At 43.0% G+C, this 25,075-nt stretch overlaps 1 protein-coding gene across 1 annotated transcript in view; it reads left to right on the top strand.

Annotated features, from left to right (window-relative positions):
• ATP8A2 (ATPase phospholipid transporting 8A2) overlaps nt 1–25,075 on the top strand; it is a 460,059-nt gene that overhangs the window by 61,628 nt on the left and 373,356 nt on the right. Inside the window, exons 3-4 of the mRNA XM_054973360.1 lie at nt 20,155–20,254; nt 21,605–21,703. Of these exons, the coding sequence (XP_054829335.1) occupies nt 20,155–20,254; nt 21,605–21,703 (199 nt within the window). The remainder of the gene's footprint in view (nt 1–20,154; nt 20,255–21,604; nt 21,704–25,075) is intronic.

Here is a 25,075-nt window from a genome sequence, read left to right on the forward strand (position 1 = left end):
GTTTAGATTGCCCTCCGCACCGCTCAGCGGTGCGGAGGGCCATCTCAACTCCCCTCTGTCTGGAGATCAGGGGGCGGGACCACCAGCCATGCGACCATTTTCTCTGAGGGCAACCCACTGAGTTCCACCACCTCTTTTCCCAGAAAAAAAGCCCTGACCACTAGGATTCATAAAGGTTCTACCACCTGGGCAACATATAGTGAGATGTGAAGTTTTGTCCTGGGTTGCAGTACACATCACAAAGATGTTGAGCAAAATTTCTGCTATGTACTATGGTCATGGAGTAATCCCGCCCATAGCTTTCTGAAAGTAGGCTGAGACATTGTGTGTCCAACCTTGTGAAGGAGTGTCCACACCATCTCAAAGACCTGTCCATTATAAAAAAAAATATGCTGCCAAGCCATGTGCTCCACTCAGAAGAAAACCTGCTGAATTCTTTCCCACCTTCCTCATACCTCCTCCTACCCTTACTTGATACTTATATGAACTTCCAAGTTTGCCTAACTTATCGTATAGAGTTGTAATAGGGATAAATGGGAGTAACCCAAGTACGCTATCCTGAGCACTACACCACACTGGCACAGACTTGGAAATGGCTACTTACCTGGGTACCCCACCTGTGACTAGTTGAAATTGCTCTCAGTGTACGAGCCAGGGTTGTACAAAAGTTTGTTCTTTTTCTTTAATGTCGGGGTGTGTGTGGCAGTGTTGTGAGAGGGAGGCATTGAAACCTGTTCATAACTTACATAGTTAACAGAAACTGACATGATTAATGAAGAGGATCAAAAATCCACCTCAGAGTGCACAGCGGTAACTGCTCACTGTTACCACAGATTAATATGTAAAAATTCTGTGTGTGTGTTAAGCAGTCTTGTTTGCATGGGCCTGATAAATATATCATGGGTCACCTGATCCTACTGGGCTGATTTGGTGGCTGCAGTGCCGACAGATGTTTGCATTAAGGGTGTCGAAGAGTTTGCATTAAGGGTGGGTGTTCCTGTTCTAGGAAAGGGAGAAAGTTGTTCTGCTCTGCTTCTTTTGCTACTGAAAGCCATAAAATGGTCTTTAGTAGAAGTCCTGAATGCATTTTGTTTTGCCTATGCTGGGTATCTGATGGCCTTTAGGGACCCTGGCACAATACCTTTCAGTGTCCAGGCCTTCATACTTGCCCTTGTATGCACGGAAACATTTCTTTGTGGTTGCAGTGTTGATAAGGACACTTTCCTGAGATAAGCCAAACTGAAGGATAAGTTACGTCCTTTCGCCTGCTTAGGGTTGTTCCCAGAGTTGCCGCATTGCTATTCAGAATTATTCCCTTGCCTCAGCCTCTAGCCACAATGCATACGTTCCAGCCGTAAGATTTATTTTTTGTTGGAAGTTGAAATTAGGAGTGTTGCAATGGAAAGTTTTTGATTTCATAACTGCTCATATCTAGAATCAAAATTTTTCAGTGTCTCCAGTCCAATTGGTCCATTTGTTGCATCACGAGAATTTTAAAAATTGATGGCAGAATAATTCACTTTTAAAAGGCTGCCATATAAAATATAATATACTGGTCAGTTTAGAGAACAACTAGCGCAATCTGGGACATTTTTTCAGGAAGAATAGCAGACAGGAAGGGAGAATATCTGTGTAACTGATAGGTGAGAAGGAAAATAGATGAAATTGAATGCCCAAGGCAACTTTTGTAATACATTGAGGTCTGTGCTTCAAAAAAAGGCTGAAGCCATCTTGTCTATAGCCATTGCCTATAGATCGATAGATCAATCTGGTTAGCTGTTGTGGATTTAGAGTGAATCTGTAGTTGAAAATGTGTTTAAAAAGTGAATTGCCACAACTGAGCAAAGCCAGTGGACTCATGAGCACATTGCCTTCCTGGATTGTGCCCTGTGGCTGCATCCAGAACTTGGAGAGTTCAGGTTCCAGCAGCAGATTTTGGGATGTCCTTCAAGGAAAGCAAATGGTTAATTATTCAGTTTACCTCCAACGTCAGGGCAGCATTTACAGCACAATCCTAAAGAGAGTTACTCCAGTATAAACCCATTGATTTCAATGGGATTAGACTGGAGTAACTCTCTTTAGGATTGCACTGTTAGATTTTCTGCTTTGGGCATTAAAAAGTTTTGAATTTTCCTAACATCTGGAGACGTATGTGTCTGTGTGTGAGAGATGCCAGCGAGCCTTTGTGCTGTATCAGGTTGACTCTGGGATCTGGGATTTGAATTCCCAGTCTTCCACTGAAGCTTGCTAGCTGACCTTGGTCCAGTCACTCTCTCTTTTTCTCTGCCTAATGTACCATACTTCACTGGGTTGTTGTTGTGTGGAGGGGAGGACATCGCCATAAGATGCTTTGAATCCCCATTAGACCTAAACGCAGGGTACAAATTTCTAAATGAATGAATGAATAAATACGCTTCTCCACAATGCGCAACCACACAGATGGCCAGCATTATCGTGGTCGACAGTGGGTTCAAGTGAGATGGGGACTGATTCCCGCGTTTTGTTCCTCCATTTACAGAAGTTCTGTGCACACAGCTCATTCTTGCTAAGCTCTTTGGATCATGGCCAGAATGTGTAATGCTGTATATAATGGAGAACATCTCTTCTCTGAAAACGCCAGCATATATTTAGGATACCATTTTGCACTTCCAAAACAATTGTGCAGGCTGGCCCACTGTACTGCTTTAGTGCTTCTGGAAGGAAAGCGAATAACATGATATCCAGCTTATGAAACATTGGAATGCAGAGCAACTTGGTACGAGATTGTTTTCTTACTGGCGATGTGATACAGGGATTAGTGAAAAAAGAATAACATTATGATGCAGAAAGCTATGTGTGAGGCGTGGCGCTTCTATTGTTTTTAAATTAGACATTGGATTTTGGCAAGTAACCCGGTACTTGTGCCATCATCTTAAAAAATTTTCCCACTCTTGTTTTCTGTATAACACTTTTCTATCAGGAGACCAAAACCCAGTTGTTTTCCTGTTCTCTCCAAAATAAAATTTGCTTGCAACCAGTGCCTGTCATTCCAAGGGCTGGAGAGCGGAGCAGCGTCTGTCAAGATTCAAAAGCTGATGGGGCCAGAGCACCTTAGTTGTGATTGGGATGCCGGGGCTGTCAGCATCCTCTTCGTGGTGATCGGATGCTGCCTGGCCCGACACTGACTGTGTGGAGCTTGATGCGTACTCTGCCAATCTCCGTACATCTGCTTTGTGTTCTGGAGAGGGTGTGGAGATTCACAAGACGTATTCGTTCTACACGCTAAACACCTTGGGCCTGGTTGGGATCAGTCGCCATGTGAACATACGAAGCTGCTTATACTGCGTCAGATCTTTGGACCGTCTGGCTCAGTGCTGTGGATTTTGAAAGGCAGTTTGTCTGAGACTAGTCTTTTTGGGCAAGACCCTCTAGCTGAAGTTGCCAGGGACTGAACCTGGAACTGTATTCATGTTCCTAAGGTTGCCAACTCTGGTGTGGGAAATTCCTGGAGATATGTGGGACGGGGTCTGTAGAGTGCAGAGTTTGGAGAGAGGAAGCAGCTCGGTGGTGATCTGCCCTAGAGCCCACCCTCCGAAGCTGCCACCTCCTCCAGGGGAACTGACCTTTGCAGTTTGAAGATCAGTTGTAATTCTGGGAGAACCACAGCCCCCGCCTGGAGGGTGTCGGCCCTACATGTACTCTCCCACCGAGTGATATTGGCTCTCCTGAAAACTGAGCATGTTGAACTGTCTTAAACTGAGCCAGACTGTTGGGTCATCTAGCTTTCCAGATTCTCAGGCAGAGAAATGTTTTCCTCAGCTCCTGGGGCAGTTGAATTTCTCAGCTTAGAAGCCTAGTTCTTGAATTATGGGAAAGAATGATGGAATCATAGGTTTGGAAGGAACCTCTAGGGTCATCTAGTCCAACTCCAAATATCTCCCCCCTACACCTACACCCAGTGACCCTTACTCCATGCCCAGAAGATGGCAAAACATCATCAGGCTCCCTAGCCAAACGGGCCTGGGGAAAATTTCTCCCTGAGCCCAAGGTGGTGATCAGCATTACCTTGGGCATGTAAGTAGAGTCACATGAACTAAGCACTGACGTAACCCTTCTTGCCCTCCCTCTCATGATCTGCCTAGGTTCACAAATAGGCATTGCTGTCCGCTGGCCATCTAGCCTCTGCTTAAAGACTTCTAGAGGAGGAGAGCCCACCACCTCCCGAGGAAGCCTGTTGCAATGAAGTGCAATAACTGTCAGGAAGTTCTTCCTAATGTTTAGCCAAAAGCTCTTTTGATTTAATTTCAACCCATTGGTTCTGGTCTGACCTTCTGGGGCAGTGGAAAACAACTCTGCACCATCCTCTATATGACAGTCCTTCAAGTACTTGAAGATGGTTATTGTATCACCTCTCAGTCATCTCCTCTCCAAGCTAAACAACCTTTCCCCACTGGACTTGGTCTCCAGACCCCTCACCATCTTTGTTGCCCTCCTCTGGACACATTCCAGTTTATCTATATCCTTCTGAAATTGCGGTGCCCAAAACTAAACACATTACTCTAGGTGAGGTCTAACCAAAGCAGAGTAGAGTGATACCATTACAGAGCCAATTACAGAAGCAAAGGAGCTTTTAATGAAATCCACAAGCCCCACCTCTAGATCCCCTCAATATTAGCCCCTTGCTCTGATCCTCATAAGCCACACCCTCTCACTGTTCCTGGGTTCAGTCCCCAGCCTTCCCAGTTAAAGGACCAGGCGATGTGAAAGACTTCTGCCTGAGAGCCCGGAGACCTGCTGCCAGTCGGAGTGGATAGCGTTACCCTTGAAAGACCAGTGGCTCCATGTCTTCCTGTGGTTGAACCTGGAACCATCTGCAAGCGAAGTACATACTTTGCCCCTGAACTGTGGCTCCTCCGAAGAGGTCCTGTGGCAACAATAATGTGTGCTGTAGCCTATAGGATACGTATTCTTCAGCATCTTAATGGTTACTGAAATGTTGAGTTTACCTCCTCAACTGCTTCTTGATCCAATCCAGCACAACCTGTATGGAACAGCTGAGGCTATGTCCTCATATCTCCTTTTAAAATAACTAGAATTCTGCTGCTGCATTGTTTGGAAGGGAAAGGGGACTGAATCTAGCCCTCGGTTTGCTTTGCAAAACAGCTGATAGGTCGGATTTCATCTTGTAAAAAATAAAAAAAAGCAGCCCTGGCTGTCTGGAAAGGTTTGGGAGACTGTTTGCAGCAGTTGTTAAGTGGGATTGCCACCCCCATTTGTTCCCCCATTTTATGGTCTGTGGCTGGATAGAGCCCACGGGCTGCAAGATCAAGAAATTCCAGATTGTTTTTTACATTCTCTGTCTACTTTGGGCCATTTGCACATCTCCACATTCTTCTGTGGAAGTGTGACCTCCACCAGAGAGTGATAATAACTTTGCTTCCTCCCCCTCCCCTTCCTCATAAGTAATTTTCACAACTCCGCTGCTTTTTGCTTTTGGAAGACAGGAGAGAGAAAAGTTCTCGTTGTCTCTAGGGGCTGCTGATTCTTGGTAAGCCTCTGGGTTTCTCTTAAAGCATGCCAACAAATCCAAAATGGAAATGAGCTTCCAAAGTCTGTTGTCCCAGGATCAGTCATCATATAAGCAGCCTCAGCATTATGGCCTCCAAAGGACCAGGGAAAAAATCGACTTGTCTTGTTTGATCTACAATAGATAGGTTGGTGAAGCTAGAGACGAAGCAACACAGTTCCCAGCATTCTGATGGAGGCACTTGTTTGTGCCTGGCACAGGAGGGGCAGAAGATGGACCCAGTGACTTGCCCCTTTGCTCCCATGGGTCACGGCAGTCAGGGGCAGAACCTGCTGGAATCCACATTACTGCAGTCTGTTCCTCAGAAATAAAAGGCAGCAAAATCCAGTGGAGCAGCAGTGGCAGTCTGCTATCTCACAAATTATTGGAGCCAGCATGACAGAAGCTGTAGTGATAAAGCTGTGGTCTGTTGGACACCGCAGAGTATGTGTCCACCGTCTCCTATCCTTTCTCCACTGGCTAGCATGCTGCAGGCACATTATTATCACTTGCTAAAATCTGCATGATAAGCTGCCCTGAAAGGCACAGCTACAGAGTCAGGTTCAAAAACAGACACCAGCACAAGCGCAAAGGAAAGAGAAAGTCCCAAAGGAGCAATTGAAACAGTTTATTCGAGTCCATTGTGTTTGGAGAGTCTGATGGTTCTTCTTCAGGTGTATTAAGGGACAGTTTCATTAAGAGAGCATGCAAAAGATTGCCGTAGTTTTCTCTTGTAGCTTTAAATTAATTCAGTGTCCCATGCCGAAGATTCAAAATGTATCAGCCCTTAATATTTATAATTTCAAAAACTCCTTCAGACAAGTGTCTAAAGACGGGAGCTGTGACTCTTGAAAGCATACACCCTGAAAATCTTGTTGGTCTCTAAAGTGCCATGGGACTCAAATACTGCAATCCCTAAAATTGGTAACAAAGATATTTTTAAAAAAGAACTTCAGTTTTTTAAAAGGTGTTTGTTAATGTTGAAATAAGAATGGACAATTGGAGACCCAGGGTTAAAAATCCAACCCCCCCCCCACTCCACGCCCCCGCTCTCAGCATACCCACCAGCCACACACCAGCCACTTTCTCATAAAGTGAGACTCAGGCTGCACCCAACACATGGCACTATGGGTGTGCTACAGCATTCAGTACTTGATTTCCTTTTGCATTCAGGACAGTCCAGGAGCTGAAGGATTGCTATAGCACAACGACCATGCAGTTTCTAGTGATGTGTGGATATAGTCCAATAGCCTGTTATATCCCCTCACCTGTAGAGTGAAGAAGGCTTTTGTAGAAACTCCACTACTTGATGTATCTCTTCTGCTTACTCCTGTATCCCATCCAGGCGGTAAGCAAATGATAGTTAACTTACTACATTCAGGTGTTCCTTATTTCTACGTTATCTGGCAAAAGTTGCTAAGCTATTCCTGAATCATATTTTTAAAAGACCAGCTCCCCAAAGGATACTGCAACTGGCTTTTAGTCATAACATTCATCCCTACCACAACACAAACTATGTGGTGTTTTTTCCTAAATCTTGCCATGATTTTTGTTCTTTGTAAGCCTTCTTAATTGGCTCTCAGTTTGTAACAGAACATATAATTCAACAACCTGTCATTTTTTCTAGAAGGTCTGTCTAATATTTAGAACAAACAGGTAGTACTTCCCTTATTGTTTGTGCATCAGTTTTTTTTTTAACGATTTTCAAGATTGCTAGGTCATTTCAGTCACTTGGGGGGGAAAGCATGTTCGTCCATTTCAATGAACAGCGAAAGTAACCCTGAGCAGTTTGTGTTTGTTATGTAAAAATTAACTAGAGAGCAGTTATCCATCCACTTCTGCATGAGGAAAGGAGAATAACTTTGGGTTACTTTATAATACAATGCTTGTGAACTGAATAATAGGAGAAAGAAAGGCGAACAAAGGCCATTTTTGTACATTGGAATCTGGAGTTAAAGATTTCCAAGTAATATAATCTGGTGTGTATCCCTATCAATGGCCTGTCCTGGATAGGCCAAGCAAGCCTAACCTCATCAGATCTCAGAAGATAAGCAGGGTCAGCCCTGCTTAGGAATTGGATGGGAGACCTCCAAGGAAGACCAGGGTTGCTATGCCAAGGGAGGCAATGGCAAACCACCTATGTCAGTCTCTTGCCTTGAAAACCCCAACAGGGATCTCCATAAGTCAGCTATGACTTGATGACACTTTGCTGGGAATGTGGGGAAATGCCAAGTGCGGACTCAGTGCAAGGTTTGCAAAAATCTCAGTTTTTCTATAAATTTCTAGACCTTAGCTTCAAGAATATGCTTGAAAGCATTGGGGAAATGTCAGAATCAAAACAGGGCTGAATAAGATTTCTAATGGCTGAGGATGGAGTGAAAGTGTCCTAAATAGCTCACTGCTGTGCTGTAGGAAGGGAAGGATAAATTATGCAAAATAGCAAAAATTTCAGAAGATGAGAAATTACGCAGCCTGGTTAGATGGTATAATTTTTAAGTGGGCACAGATTTCACTATAGTGCTTTCGTAGCCCTGGTTGTAGGACCAGGGCTTCAGCTTCCCCTGCTTGTAAATGACCGTGAAATGCCAGTTCAGAATTTTATGGTATTATTGCTGTGCCTCCCCAAATGCCACACTTCTGTGGTTCCACATTTTTGCTTGCTGTTTGAGAAGAGGCTTATAGATTTAGGCTTTAAACCATATTTTGCCTTGTTCTGCACTGGGAAAATATTTCTGTCCTCACGTAGCTTCCTGAACTTTCCCTTTTAAACAAATCACACTTTGTCAAAAGATTAGCTTCTCAGTGGCGTTCTTTGTAACCAAAGAAAAATCCTGTGGATTTTAGAGGGAGATTTCCTTGTGCAAACTAATATGTAAGAGGGCTGTAAACTTACAAGGCTTGGCGGAGGACCAAATCAACCCGACAAGACTCCATGTTTCAGGTGTCTTCCTAGCTGCATTCCTTGAACAGTAGGTGGAAACAGAACCAACGGACTGGAATGGATCAGCCCCATAATTACTGGCTGGGGAGAGATGACAAATATAGCATCAGTATGGCTGTTTTTTGTAATGCATGTTCACGTGGGGAGAGATGGCACTTTTACTCCATTCCAGGAGGTGCTAGTTTTCCTCCTTTCTGTGGTATGTGTCATCATAGGAGACTGCCGTCAAATGTCATTACCCCCAAATGACATTTTTATTTCATGTAGTTAGAGTATTTTGCTTTTAGAATATTAGGCTTTTCAACATCCGTGTAAAGCCGCTGGGAGAGGAGATTTGGGCTGGGTGGCCTCCAATATGTGGGTGACACTCAGCTCTATCTCATGCTACCCAGGGAGGCTGTGGAAACTGTGAACAGGTGCCCAGAGGCAGTTGTGGAGTGGATGGGGGCCCACAAGCTGAAGCTAAATCCTAACGAGATGGAGGTGCTACTGGTGGGTAGAAGGCCTGACCCAGGAAATGGGTTCTCTCCTGTTCAAATTGGGGTTGCGCTCCCTCAAAGGACCAGGTTCATAGCTTGGGGCTGCTCCTGGACCAAACCTCTTGTTGGATAAATAGGTGGCAGTGGTTTCCAGAGGTGCCTTTCATCAGCTTTGACTGTGATCTTTCCTGGGTGGGAAAGATCTTGCCACTGTAGTACATGTCCTGGTAACATTTAGACTAGATTACTGCAGTCTGGTTCAATCTGCACTAGCACCCAGTTTACTTCCAGCCGAATTCAGGGTGCTGGTATTGACCTTGAAAGCCCTGCGTGGCTTGGAGCCAGCGTACCTTAAGGAATGACTTCTCCCATATGGACCTGCCTGTTCCACTCTGGCCATTTTCAGAGGTCCTGCTTCAGGCGCCCGCCCCCGTCATCTGAGACTAGACAGGTAGCAACCTGGGAAAGGGATTTCTCAATCATGGCGCCCGAACTTTGAAACTCCCTCCCCAGGAAGATTTGTCTGTTGTTCTCTGTTGCTATCTTCTGCCAGCTGGTGAAGACTTTTCTGCTTTCTTTGGCATACCCCTAATAACTTTTACTGGCCCTCCTCCCTATTCTTTGTGTTTTATACATGTGTGTTGAACTGTTTTTATACTTTGTAAAATGCTGTTTTAAAATTTTTAATGTTCTAGTGTTTGTCACCTTGGGGACCCTGTTTGGGTAGAAAGGAAGCAAACAAATGCTTTAAAATAAATAAAATAACTATTAATATGGCAATTTTTCCCTGGAACTCAAGACACAATGTGTCTTGCAAATTTTAAAACCATAAACCATCTGAAACAACAACATAATCACACAAAATCTAAATGCATCAAATCTGTTACTCACCCCCCTATTCTGACAAAACCTAAACTGGCATGTAGTCGATCTCTAGAGAAGTAATTAATCTTGGAGGGGGATATACTCCTCACAAAAACCCTACTGAGACAAAAATTAGAAAATCTGGAAGTCGACTTTATTTTAAATAAATAAAAGCTAGTAGCAGCAGACATGGTAAAACTACTTTTACTTACTTACCTACTTATTTCATTTATATCCAATGGAGACCAAGATTTGCGAACATGGTTCCCCGTCCTCCATTTTAGCCTCACAGCAACCCTGTGAGGTAGGTTAGTCTGAGTGTGTATGACCAGTCAAAAGTCACCCAACAAGCTTCCATGGCAGAGTGGGGGTTCCAACCTGGGCCTCCTAGATTCTAGTCCAACACTCTAACCGCTGTTTTAATAGTTTTTTTCTGTATTTTTGAACTGATGTGATCTGCTCTGAGCCTGCTTGCGGGGCGAGCAGACTACAAATTGAATTATTATTATTATTATTATTATTATTATTGATGATGATGATGATGATGATGATGATGATGATGATGATAATAATACAGCCATGGCTGTACAGATTTAAGGAGGATAGTCTATCTGTGGGTACTACCTATGATTACTACAGTAAGGGTAACCTCCACATTGAGAGGCAGTAAACCTCTGAATACCAGCGCTAGGAGGAAACATTAGGGGGAAGGCCTCACTCAGCCTCTGTGCCCTGTTGTTGGCACTTCCAGATTGGCCACTGTGTGATATAAGATGCTGGACTAGATGGACCACTGGTCTGATCCAGCACGGCTCTTCTTATGTTCTTATGTACTGCTTATGAATTTGAGGATCAGACTTTGTTATTTCTAGGGAATAATACCACGCTACAGATTTATTTGGAGCTGATAATGGACAACATTCATTTGCCATGTATCAGGGTTGACTGTGTCTCAGCAAGACTCCTCCTCCCAAGTCCAGGGGAGCAGAGGCTGAGGCCCACTTCATTCATAAAATCCCTGCAAGGAAGGCAACAGCCTTGCAGGAAGTAACGCCTGTGTAAATTGTCACATGAGATAATTTAACATATGTAGATTTTACTGATGAGCTTACTGATGAGCCAAAGTCATCTAGTAAGGCTATCTTGTGTAACCACTGTCAAGAGTAGCCACACTCAGCAGGGTCTTTTCGGTGATGGTACCAATGGTAAGGAGACAATTGGAGAAGTGAGATGCATCTAGCATTATCTTTTTTGACTTTTAGAAGTATGGTTGCAATTACTTTTCCTTGCCAAGTTTTTTGTTAATTAAGTCTTGATGTTGGTTAGTTATTTTGAAATGTGGTTCTTTCAAAATAATAATAATAACATTTGATTTATATACCGCCCTTCAGGACAACTTAACACTCACTCAGAGCGGTTTACAAAGTATGTCATTATCATCCCCACAATTATCACCTTGTGAAGTTGTTGGGGCTGGGAGAGCTCTGAGAAGCTGTGATTGACCCAAGGCCACCCAGCTGGCTTCAAGTGGAGGAGTGGGGAATCAAACCCAGTTCTCCAGATTAGAGTTCTGCAGTCTCTTAACCACTACACCAAACTGGTGTATTTTATTCTGTTTTGATATCTATGTATATAGGTGCATGTGTACATGTTTGCCAGATGGTTTTTCCCTCAGCTCTGTTCCTGCATCAGTTCCTCTCACTGAATTGATCCTAGAGATACCACACATGTCCAGGGGTGTTATACCTTGTCTCCAAGCAAGAAAAGAAAGGCAGTCTCAGGTGCTTATAAATCTTTTTGGACCTCAAATCATTTTACATTAAAAGTGCAAAAAAAAATGCAGGGCCAGCATTACAGATGGCAATAAAGGTCAGTGCCAGAGAAGGGCTTAAACTCACATCTTTATTGCTTAGGCTTTGGTTCCATTGAAGTTTCAGACAACACTACATAGTGCCTTTTATTAACATACTTTCTTAAATAGAAATTGTGGGGATTGATTTTCCGCGGAGTTGCTTTGTACGCTGTTCAAAGCAATTGCATTCCTCGGTAAAGTACATACTTGGAATATGGAGCCTGCAGTTTTTAAAGCCAGCCCTTTTATTCCTTTTGCTCTCTTGCTTTGATATATGAAACATGAAAGTTTTTTTTCTTCCCTTGTGGTTCTGCAAACCTTGCACTTTTAAATCCATTAAAAAATTCAAATTTCTGTTCTGATTGTTGTGTACTTCTGAGGGTATTATGCTGTGGTGATCCAGTCCTTTGGAATAGCCATCAGAGTGAGTGTAGAGGGCGTCTTTGCTCACTGCATTTTGCAAGGTGTGTATGATGGTTTTATTTTAGAAGGCTTGTTTAGAGAGTAAACTGTTTTGGCAGATTTGGCTTTACTTTATTTATTTAAAGCATTTTAGCCACCTTTCTATCTTGCAGGAATTCAAGGCGGCTTACAATATAAAAAAATAACAATAATAAAATGAATAAAAGCAAAGTTTAAAAGCACAGTTTAGGAATGTTTATGAACATAAACACATAGGTAGTTAAAAGCAGTCCTTTTAGCAGTGTGCTTTTAACATATGTGCTGTTTTTGTCTTACTGATAGAGTTACGCTCCACGTTTGAACCAGACCCAACTTGGTAGTTGAATTTTTAAGTTTACTTATTAGAAAGCCAGTCCCATTTAATTCAGAAGCAGTTATTTCTAGGTAAGCATTTCAGTTAGTTTTACAAAACTCAACATGGGCCTGGTGTTCTGCCAGAATTACAAATGATCTCCAGATCTTGATTCCTCAGGAAGAAGGGGCCGCTTCAGAGTAGACTCTGTGGCATCAGCTACCCACTCAGCAATTTTACCTTCCCAAACTCCACCCTCCCCATATACCACCTCACAATATCCAGGAATTATCTAAGCTGGAGTTGGCAACTGTAATTTTCAGGTTGGGTTCTTAGGGCTGGATCACATAGTACTATTGCCATGTGATGGCTCTGTTTGTTATTTAGAAAATTTCTATGCCCGCTTCTCCAGGGCACCAGGCTCTAAGCTATTTACAAAAATAATAACGCCGCATAAAAATAGTTGCATAAAAACATCATTACAATTAACAGCCATTTAAAAAACAGCCAATAAAAAGCAAAAGCATAAAAGGCATAAAGAATGAGCAAACAAAACGTTCAGCATCCTAAGTGATCCTCGTAACAGCCTTCAGACTAGAAGCAGATTGCAGAAAGAACGTTATGAGGCAAGGAGTTTGCTTTGGGCCTGCTTGTAGTGGCATGAAAAAAATCACACATCCCCCCTTCCCCAGTAAGCTCCTGTGCACAAAAATCTCCTCATATGAGAACAACTGCTGCACGAGCCATTCAGCAAGATTTATTCTAGAATAGTGCTGGGAAGAAATTGTGTGTTTGGCAAGATATTGAGGAGGTTGTTCTCTTTGGCTGATAATTGAAAAAACTGTTCACACATTCTTATGCCACTGGTCTGTAGCGTAGCGTATCTTACAAATGACTCACTGCTTGAAATATGTCAACAATATTTTGATTTTTTTCCCACCCTCTTTACAATAACCTGTAAAACAGCCAAGATTTAAAAATGCGCTGCTTTTCACATGCATTGCAGATGAATTAACAGTTGCCTGAAATGGGAAGTGACGATAATCCTTGACAGATATAACTAAGATGATTATTTCAAGCAGAGAAGGCAGTCTGGTAGCCTGGAAACGGCGCCTGGTCCCCAACCTGATTTTATTTGGCACTCTCCCCCAAGTCCCTCTATGAGGCTGTTTGCACAAACGACCACTTGGTACCTAGCTAGCGGCCTCTTCATTTCCCAGCGGTAGAGCTGTGGAATTCCACCTACGGATCATGGCCTCTGGTACATTGGACCCCAAGTAGTTTGGCTGGAGAAAGACCATCTCCTGAGGAGGAAAACTTGCTTCTAAAAGATATTGCAGCCATTTTAGAGTCCTTTGCAACACTGGCTTTCTTCAAAGGTAGGAACAGCTTTGTAATATAGAAATCAGAGATACACATGAATCACTTTTAAGTCATCTTAGTTATTAGAACTATTCCCACTGAGAGGGAATGTGACAGTACCCCATCTAGCTTCCACACCTGCTTTGACAATGCTTTTAGCAACTGACGTTCAAAATGATACTCCATCTATAGCTAACAACCAGGTGCAACTCCAAGCTTAGAATGTGGCCTTAAATTGAATAAGATGATGTCACCAAGCTAATACCAAGATCTCTATCTTTTGGAGTATAGATAATCAGATAGTTACACATGCAACTGCTAGGGCCACTCACCTCACAGGGTGATTGTTGTGGGGATAATAATAACATACTTTGTAAACTGCTCTGAGTGGGCGTTAAGTTGTCCTGAAGGGCGGTATATAAATCAAATGTTGTTGTTAGGTAATCCTAAGAATCAAGTCCAAAACCCAGCTTATTTTTGGCAAGTTCTTTGATTTCATCTTTAGTAAATTTGGGGGATCTGGTTTATAAAAAGTCCCTAGGCGTTTTCTGTGGTGGGCCCAGTGCTTTGAAACGGACTACCAGAATGTTGCCCATTGCTAAACCAACAGTGAAACCTTAAGCAGAGTTCCTCCAGTCTAAGACCGTGGATTCAGAGTAGAGTAACTCTGCTTAGGATTTCACTGTAAGGATTGTAAAATTAGTGGGAAAGATTCACGTACCCATTTGATGCTGCGTTCTTCCGGTGGCTTCCAAATTTACATGTTAACACATTAAACAGAACAAAACAATTGAAGTGTCCTCAATAATAGATTATTAATGAACATTACATTATTAAAATGATAACTAAATCAGTCACAGCATAAACACAGTATTGGAATAACAAATCAGCAGCATAAACCTTAAAATAGAACAGTTATTACCACAAATAATTAAACATTCTGTAGCCCTCTGAAGTTGACTCCTTTATGTGTATATGTACAGAGTCGAATGTCACTTTATTCAGTAAACAGTTTCGGAATTGTTGTGTATGCAGAACAGCATCTGTATACTGTAAATAGCTACAACAAATGAAATGTTTTCTTAGAGCATCTAAATCTATATTGCTAATGGAAGTGGACTGAATTGATGTAGAATGTTGTAGAAGGTGTCTAATTAATACAAAACAGTGAAATGAATGAACACACTGTCAACATACATTCAGGTTTTAAATCTATCTCATCAATAGTGATCTGCTGCCCACAACATGAGTTATTTATTTTTATCCTGCTTGTCTATACATTCAAAGTGGCTCGCAGATCAGTTAAAAGTAACCATTTCATCAAAACAACTACTACTGCAGTAAAAATACAGATCAGCAATTCACTAAAACCACTCATACGACTATAGGACAGTCAATAAGATCACAGCCAATCACTTTGCTCTATGAACTCCTCATTCAGGTCAGCTAGCAAAACCTGATTTAACCAGAACTAGTTTTTCTAACTTACTTTTATAGTGATTGGCTTGGCTACTAGGTTTCTTTTACCGCAGACACTTGAGGACGACTCAGCAAAGCTACCCTTGAGGCTAAGGAAGGGTTTTTACTTGTCCTTTTGCAGAGGTCAAGTTTTGATGCAGAGACAAGTTGTTACTCAACTTCTGTAGTTGAAAGTTTGATGTGGTTGGCACCATTACCCCTTCCTTCTCCCTTATCATTACTGGGGGAGGGGGAATAGTCTATCTCACAGATCACCGCTAGTCTTCCCCACATGTATTCCAGTGTGCTCATACCGTATGTCAGTCTAGGAATGCACATACCTATTTGTTGTTTATAGATAATATCACAGATTTGTTAGCTCTGTTTGGCAAACAAGGCAGGTAGATGGTTTTTGTAGTCCAGCAATTTTTTGCAGACTCATTTGATACGAGGCAGTCACAAAGAACTCCCATTTTCAAGAGAGTGTCCTTTTGATGTAGGGCCAGCTCCATGGACAATGAGGGTTTGAGTATAGGGTTCGGTAGCTAAATCCAGGGAAATGCCTTGTGCTTGCTGCTATTACGTACACAGTGTTCTGTAGCAGGCTGAATAGCTACACGTTTGGAGTGTAAATCGCATATTGAAGTTCAGCGTTATGAATTTGATTCTGGTAAAGCTTGATGAATGTGAAAGTGTTCGCAGGGAATAATAAAAGCCTACATTTATCTATGTTGGTATTATAGTATTACACCACATCCTATTAACTCCAAAATAGTTCTCATTGATTTCTCTGAGAGTGTTCTAGAAGAAGCTTGAGCGGCACAGCCAACTGTTCATAAAAAGTAAAGATTTCTCATTACTATTTATAATTCCAGCCATAATGAGGTAGAAGTACAAAGAAGTGAAACCAACTATTTAAGAAACCTCCAAATTTTGAGCCCTGGTTAGCCAAATGAATGTGATGCAAACATTGGAACAAATTGACTTGCAGGTTTGGGGTTCACTTGGTGGTCTGTATTCTGCCATGCTACTATGTGGAGTTGAAGCCTTCTGGAAGGGTCATTGTAGTTGGAGGAAGACTTCTTAATCTGGAGGGATTTTCTCTAACCTAACTCAATGTTGGTTGTTGTGAGTTTTCCGGGCTGTATTGCCGTGGTCTTGGCATTGTAGTTCCTGACGTTTCGCCAGCAGCTGTGACTGGCATCTTCAGAGGTGTAGCACCAAAAGACCTCTGAAGATGCCAGCCACAGCTGCTGGCGAAACGTCAGGAACTACAATGCCAAGACCACGGCAATACAGCCCGGAAAACCCACAACAACCATCGTTCTCCGGCCGTGAACGATGGCAATTTTTTTCTTCTTTGCCCTCACTCTCTCAGGCATTGCTCGTCCTCACTATAATTTAATGTGACTGTTTATCTCAACCCCAACTCGTGATTTTTCTGATGATGTAACAACACTAGATCTGACATGTCATTGTGGGGAATGGCAAATAGCATCAGTTGGGTCAGTGTAGCCAATAGGATTAAATGGGAAGGAGGGCAAGTGACCCAAGGGCATCAAGGGCACAGATAACAGGAAATGGCACAGAGTAGGAGCAGCAAGAAGAGCAAAGGGGTACTGAGAAACGTTGCAACAATGCAAATGTTTGGTAAGGCAAGCAGTTTTTTTAAAAAAAGGATTCATCTGCATCAAATATTTCAAAGCATATTTGTATCTAAATGAACTTTTATTTGTTTTGGCAATGTGTGCCCTGTCTTTTTCTTTAAAAAAATTATAAGACATCTTAAAATCATAAAATAGTCCATGCGGAGTAAACCATCAATATAGAAACAGTAAAAAATAAATACAGTATAAGAACAGACAATGGGAGTAGAGCTGCAAATCATTTTATTTGTTTGTTTGTTTGTTTGTTTCAAATTTCTATTCCGCCCTCCCTGCGAGCGGGCTCAGGGCGGATAACAACATATTAACATACAAAATACAATAAAAACAACATATTAAAATACAATAAAAATCCATACACATTTAAAACAGGATGGTGGACAGCCTTCACAGGGAGGGTTAAGATTTGATACAGCCCTTTTTTTCAGGCCGGCAGAGGCCCAGCCTCAGCCTGGTGGAACAGCTCTGTCTTGCAGGCCCGGCGGAAGGATAGTAGGTCCTGCTGGGCCCTGATTTCAGCAGACAGAGCATTTTACCAGGTGGGAGCCAGGACCGAAAAGGACCTGGCTCTAGTCGAGGCTAGGTGGGCCTCCTTGGGGCCAGGGACTGCCAACAGCTGTTTGTCCCCTGATCGGAGTGTCCTCCAGGAAATATATGGGGAGAGACGGTCCTGTAGATACACTGGTCCCAGTCTGCACAGGGCTTTATAGGTCAATACCAGAACCTTGAATCTAATCCAGTGCTCCACTGGCAACCAATGCAGCTCGTGTAAGAATGGTGTTATATGTGCCTTATTTGGCACTCTCGTAATAAACGCGTCACTGCATTTTGTACCAGCTGTAATCTCCAGGTCATGCTCAAGGGCAGCCCTGTGTACAGCGAGTTTCAGTAATCTAGCCTAGAGATGACCATTGCTTGGATTACTGTAGTTAAGTCACGGGTTGACAGGTAAGGGACAAGTTGCCTGGTCTGCCGCAGATGGGAAAAAAGAGGACCTGACAACCGCTTTCACCTGTGCCTCCATTTTCAGGGAGGCATCCAAGATCACCCCAAGGGCTCTTAACCCTTGGAACTGGCCCTAATGGTGCCCCATCGAGGGCCGGGAGCCGGAGTCCCGAACCTAATCCCCCGTGGCTCAAGTATAGGACCTTCGTCTTCGTTGGGTTCAGTTTCAGCTGACTCTGCTTCAACCAACCAGTCACAGCTGCAAAAGCATGTTCCAGGACATCTGGGGCTGAGTCGGGCCAACTGTCCATCATCAGATACAACTGGGTGTCATCTGCATATTGATGATACCCAAGTCCAAACCTTCGCACCAACTGGGCAAGGGGGCACATATAGATGTTAAACAATAATGGGGAGAGTATTGCTCCTTGTGGGACCCCGCACACCAAAGGGTGGTGGGATGACAATTTCTCCCCAAGTGCCACCCTCTGTCCCCGACCGTGGAGAAAAGAGACAAGCCATTGTAAGGCAGTCCCTTGTATCTCCACATCGGCGAGGTGGCGAGTCAGAAGATCGTAATCGACTGTATTGAATGCTGCCAACAGATCCAGTAATATCAGCAGTGCCGAGCCACCTCGATCCAGATCCAAATCATGATACAGAATGAACATCAAGACTAGCACCAATCACCAAATCATATTCAATGAGTAGCAATAGTCTTGTGTGTCTGTTGGTCTAACTTCAGATAACATGAGCTAACAGGAGAGGGCACCACCGGCAGATCTCAAACCCCAAGCAGCTTCATGTGTTATTTTCCTTTGTTAATTTATTGGACTGAGAAGAAACCCAGATGTATTTTATAACAGTAGAATTGTACAAGTAGCCATAGATTTTTCAGAAGTATAAATCATAACTAAAATGACAGGGAGACAGCGGTGTCATGCTTGGTATGCAATTTCCATTATTATTGGAACACACACACACACACACACACACACACACACAAAACAAGTGTTCTTACTACATTTAATATTGTAAATACATATTGTATATGCGGCAGGAACATTTCCTCTGGGCTGTGACATGATCAGAAGAATTTTCCGGACTCCACCTCTTGGCATGATGTCATGTCATAGGATGACTGTCCCTACATATTATGGGGCAGAGGGCGAGAACTTGATGGAGGGATGTTGTTTTCAACAGCATTTTCACTGTGCAGGTAAAATGCAGCCAAGGACATAAAGATATAATAATGTTGGAGAGAGCTGACCGTGGTCCTGAACTTTTCTCTTACATTTACAATACATTATCATGGTTTTATTAAACAAGCAAATAAATGTGTGTAATGACTGGGACTCCTGTAGAGTAATTGAGAGTCCTGTAGAGTTTGCCTTGAGAGATAGAAAATTGTTATTTATTTTCCAGTGCAAAAATATAAAATCCACCCTCAGTTTTTGCTTTTGACTGAGTTGCTCTCATCTTTCCGGGCATGGGCTGAGATGTTTGGGGTAGGCAGAAGGGCTTAGTGAAGGAGGAAAGATCAGGCAGGGTCCATGACATGGCAGCTTTGCATCCAGGAAAAAAGATCAGACAGTAAGAGATGCAGAGAACCTGGAGAACTGCTGCCACTTAGAATAAACAATACGTAGCTTGATAGGCTGATGGTCTCACTCAGAATAAGGACGTGTCATGTGACGCTCATTTAGATCATAAGAAATTCAGAGGCTAATGGAAGCAGGGTAGGAGTGGAGGGACCAATTAAAGGGAATACTGGAACAAGGCTGGAAGAGTCAAGGGAAAAGGAGGGCATGGGGCAGAAGCTAGCTACCTAATAGCCATCAGTGAGGAATTCTTGGAGGGTTTATGAAAGCTGATCACCGCTGATTCAACAAATGTTCTGTATTGAACGTTAATGCTTTCTGCCTGAATCTTACCTGAAGTTTTAAAATGTGTGATTGTCATTTAGAATTAGCATTTAAATTATTGTGTCTTCTGTTAATTTAGGTTACACTGCAGTACTAAGCAGAGCAGTGTAACTATGCTTTGAATGAAACTGTTAGTTGTATCTTATGAGACGTTGGACTTCGGCGTATCTCAAATAAATAAAATATTTATTGGAAAATGGGCAAGAATTACATGGCTGAAGGTGGTAGATCACATACATTAATTTAAAATGATGAGCCACTTGTGGGCCATGAGCCACTTGTTTAATTTAACACTGAATGACTTGCTCAATTTTTCTTCTTACTGACCTTTAACAGAAGTCTGTTTTGTTTCTGGAAACCTACAGCACAGCCAAGTACAGCGTGGTGACATTTCTACCTCGATTCTTGTATGAGCAGATCAGAAAGGCTGCTAATGCTTTCTTCCTTTTCATTGCCTTATTGCAGGTATGCCTGTGTCATTTAAGACCATAAAACTAAAATGACCGTGTCTGTTATGTCTCTCTCTAATATAATTACAATTGATAATAGGCTGGAAGAGTGCAGTTCTTTCGTGTTGTTTTTAGCCTTGCTGGCACCAGAGGGGCTCAAAGGCATACCAAACAGTTGTGTCCCACTCCCTCCCCTAGGAAAGGTGCAGGTGAGTGCACATGTGCGCTTGCAATGACATGCAAGAATGTGGCATTTGTAGTTGTGCAATGTCAAGGCCAGCCCCAAAACCTGGAGCAAGCTTTGGGCTTGGGTCTCATAGAAAGACCTGGAGAATCACTAGTGAGCTGGGATTAATATACAAGGTGCAACTGCTAGGAAATTAATAGCAGCAGTCTTAATGATTCTGAGGCCTTGGGAAAACTTAAAGAAAGGGCCCCAGAATCACTGTCCCCTCTGCCAGGGCCCTCTCCAGGTTGCAGCATGGGGCAGCCCTCATCCTGTGCAAGTGGGTAGGTGAACATGGGTGCCCAGCAGGGCAACTACTGCCTGAACTCTAGAGGGGGTGGATGAGTGTGGCGGTCACCAAACTGAACAGAATCGGCTATCCACGAGCCAGAAGGGGTGGAAGCGAGTTGTGGCAGGAGCCTGCCTGCTCTTCCTCTTCTTTTCCCCTCCATCGAGGAAGAGGCTGTGAGCACTTGCCCCCCGACCAGCCAGGGGGTGCTGTCCCTGATGCCCTGTGGCTAAGACCACCCCTGGTTACTAATACTGCTTTCAGCGTGTTCTTGTATGTATACTGTCAGGACCAGGTTGGGGTGCATCCGGTTCTGCTATTTTGCTATGTCAAAGCCAGAAAGCCAGATTGTTAATATCTATACCAGGCCTGATCAATCAAGAGCTTCACTCTGCCAGCTACAAGAGTCGATGTTCCATGTTCCTTCTCCCTTCGGAGTCTAAAGATGGCCTCTGTAGCTTCCTAGGTTCAGTTCCTTACACATTTCATACCGATACATGTAACATGTTTTTGAAAAAAGAAATGCAGCATTTAAAATGGAGAAGGCTTAGGCATGTGGGGGGGATGCTTGACTCCTTTATACCTGCTGCATCTTGGCTGCAGAATACTCCCTCATGCTCAGAGCCCCATGGAAGAAAAGCGGGGTGGGGTGGGGGAGGAGGGAGCAGTTTGGAACAGAGAAAGAGCATGGAGTGAAAAGATTTAAGTACTTTGAAGCTGCTTTTCTTTCTTTTAAAATTGTTTTTAATATGTGCGTTTACTTCTCAATGTATTCTCAGTATAAAAACTATTTTGGCATAGCCATGCTGGTCTGTTAAGTTTATTTTTCACTTCTTTTTCCCCCTTTACAGCAAATTCCAGATGTCTCTCCGACTGGAAGATACACCACCTTGGTGCCATTGCTATTTATTCTAACCGTTGCTGGCATCAAAGAGATTATAGAAGACTATGTGAGTCTGTCTAAGGCATTTGGGGGAAATAGGCCAATATTCTCTCCCAGGTCCTCTGCAGCTCAGCTCAGATTAGCTCTGCTATATCATGCAAGAAGCTGGCAGGGGGCAGAGATGGGGCCGAGAGAGGCAGGGCCACGCATAGATTCCGTGCATGATAAACAAAGGACTGTGGCAGTGGCCCACATTTGAGAACATTGTTGTGCCTGGAATCTAGTAAATCTTTCTTTCTTTCTATGATTTTTTAAAAAAACTTGTGTTTCCTCCCAAAGGACACAGAAAATTGCTTATAAAACCATGTCATGTGAGAACTATAAAAAAATAAAACAATGAATATAAAAAATGGTATGATTTACTTCTTAAAATATTTATACCCTGCCTTTCCTCTTTGCAGCTGAAAACACAGGGCTGTCATCCATTTAAAGACACCTTAGTCAATATGAATTTTACTCCGTTCATTGATTAAATCTGTATATATTTGCATTGGGTCACCAACTGCTTAGAGAAAAGTGTCCTTCCCCTTTAAAAGAGGCTTAATGCGATGTTATTTACTTGCATGCCATGAAAAGCATTGGCTGCTCATTTCTAACATTAAAAGCGCAATCTTAAAAAGAGTTACTCCAGTCTAAGCCCATGGGGTAACTCTTCTTAAGATTGCACTGCAATTCTCAGTTTAAGGGGCTGGATGTTTTTCAGTTTTCTGCAGGCCAGCTGGCAACCTTAATTTGCTTATGAATAAAACAATAATTCTGAAGAAAAAGGGCAATTTTTTTTCTAGATAAGCATGTATATGTGGCCAGTAACCATCTTAGAAGAGCATTCCTTGTTGCACGAGGAAGAGGGAATGTTTCTCTTAAGAAGGCACACCCACTCAACCTAGGTTTTGTACTAAAAGTAATTAATGATTAACAATAACCTAATTTTAGATTAATTGGGAATTTCTCCTTAGTCAACCCCAAAAATTGAACCAGTTAATCTCATGAATAATTAAGTAATAGGTCAAGTCTGTGCACAGCTACTCCGGTCTAAGTCAGTTGAAATCAAGGGATTAGACTGTAAAATGGGCAGCTTTAACAGGACAGCAGCATACTATAGTTGTCTGATAAACAGAAAAGACTTGGCCTCCTTCATAAAACCCAGGAGAGAATTAACCCCATTGATCTGGGATAGTGCATTCCATAGACACTGTGCCATCACAAAGAAGGCCCTGCTCCTGATAGATGTGAACTTAACTTCTGATGTTGAAAATACCTGGAGCAGAGCCCTTCTTGATGATCTCAATTTAGAAGAACGTTTATGGTATCGATGTATTGTCGAAGGCTTTCACGGCCGGAGAACGATGGTTGTTGGGGGTTTTCCGGGCTGTCTTGCCGTGGTCTTGGCATTGTAGTTCCTGACGTTTCGCCAGCAGCTGTGGCTGGCATCTTCAGAGGTGTAGCACCAAAAGACAGAGATCTCTCAGTGTCACAGTGTGGAAAAGATGTAGGTCATTTGTATCTACTCAGGAGGGGTGGGGTTGAGCTGAGTCATTCTGTAAGAGTTTCCCAGGGTGTGGAATGCTAATGGCGGGAGGCTTCACTGTATCCTGAGGCGGTTCTTTTGCATATGGATTGGTGCTTGATGTGCTAATCTTCTCTGCAGGGCTATTGTCGGGTGTGGAGTGTTTTGTTGGCCTGGTGTTTTTCAGAACTGGAGCCCATGCTCTGTTCATTCTTAAGGTTTCTTCTTTCCTGTTGAAGTTTTGCTTATGCTTGTGAATTTCAATGGCTTCCCTGTGCAGTCTGACAAAGTAGTTGGAAGTGTTGTCCAGTATTTTGGTGTCCTGGAATAAGATACTGTGCCCTGTTTGAGTTAGGCTATGTTCAGCCACTGCTGATTTTTCAGGCTGTCCAAGTCTGCAGTGTCTTTCATGTTCTTTTATTCTTGTCTGGATGCTACGCTTTGTGGTCCCGATGTAAACTTGTCCACAGCTGCAGGGTATACGGTATACTCCTGCAGAGGTGAGGGGATCTCTGCTGTCTTTTGCTGATCGTAGCATCTGTTGTATTTTTCGGGTGGGTCTGAATACTGCTTGAAGGTTATGCTTTTTCATAAGCTTTCCCATCTGATCAGTAATTCCTTTGATATATGGCAAAAACACTTTTCCTGTGGGAGACTGTTTTTCTTTGGTTGTTTGATTCATCCTGGGTTTGATTGCTCTTCGGATTTCATTTCTGGAGTAGCCATTTGCCTGAAGTGCGTGGTTTAGATGATTAATTTCCTCATTGAGAAAGCGCGGCTCACATATCCGTCTTGCACGATCCACTAATGTTTTCATTATGCCTCTTTTCTGTCGGGGGTGGTGATTGGAGTTTTTGTGTAAGTACTTTGTGTACTTACACAAAAACTCCAATCACCACCCCCGACAGAAAAGAGGCATAATGAAAACATTAGTGGATCGTGCAAGACGGATATGTGAGCCGCGCTTTCTCAATGAGGAAATTAATCATCTAAACCACGCACTTCAGGCAAATGGCTACTCCAGAAATGAAATCCGAAGAGCAATCAAACCCAGGATGAATCAAACAACCAAAGAAAAACAGTCTCCCACAGGAAAAGTGTTTTTGCCATATATCAAAGGAATTACTGATCAGATGGGAAAGCTTATGAAAAAGCATAACCTTCAAGCAGTATTCAGACCCACCCGAAAAATACAACAGATGCTACGATCAGCAAAAGACAGCAGAGATCCCCTCACCTCTGCAGGAGTATACCGTATACCCTGCAGCTGTGGACAAGTTTACGTCGGGACCACAAAGCGTAGCATCCAGACAAGAATAAAAGAACATGAAAGACACTGCAGACTTGGACAGCCTGAAAAATCAGCAGTGGCTGAACATAGCCTAACTCAAACAGGGCACAGTATCTTATTCCAGGACACCAAAATACTGGACAACACTTCCAACTACTTTGTCAGACTGCACAGGGAAGCCATTGAAATTCACAAGCATAAGCAAAACTTCAACAGGAAAGAAGAAACCTTAAGAATGAACAGAGCATGGGCTCCAGTTCTGAAAAACACCAGGCCAACAAAACACTCCACACCCGACAATAGCCCTGCAGAGAAGATTAGCACATCAAGCACCAATCCATATGCAAAAGAACCGCCTCAGGATACAGTGAAGCCTCCCGCCATTAGCATTCCACACCCTGGGAAACTCTTACAGAATGACTCAGCTCAACCCCACCCCTCCTGAGTAGATACAAATGACCTACATCTTTTCCACACTGTGACACTGAGAGATCTCTGTCTTTTGGTGCTACACCTCTGAAGATGCCAGCCACAGCTGCTGGCGAAACGTCAGGAACTACAATGCCAAGACCACGGCAAGA

The sequence above is a fragment of the Eublepharis macularius genome, chromosome 3, assembly GCF_028583425.1.
Source record: "Eublepharis macularius isolate TG4126 chromosome 3, MPM_Emac_v1.0, whole genome shotgun sequence".
Lineage (NCBI taxonomy): Eukaryota > Metazoa > Chordata > Lepidosauria > Squamata > Eublepharidae > Eublepharis > Eublepharis macularius.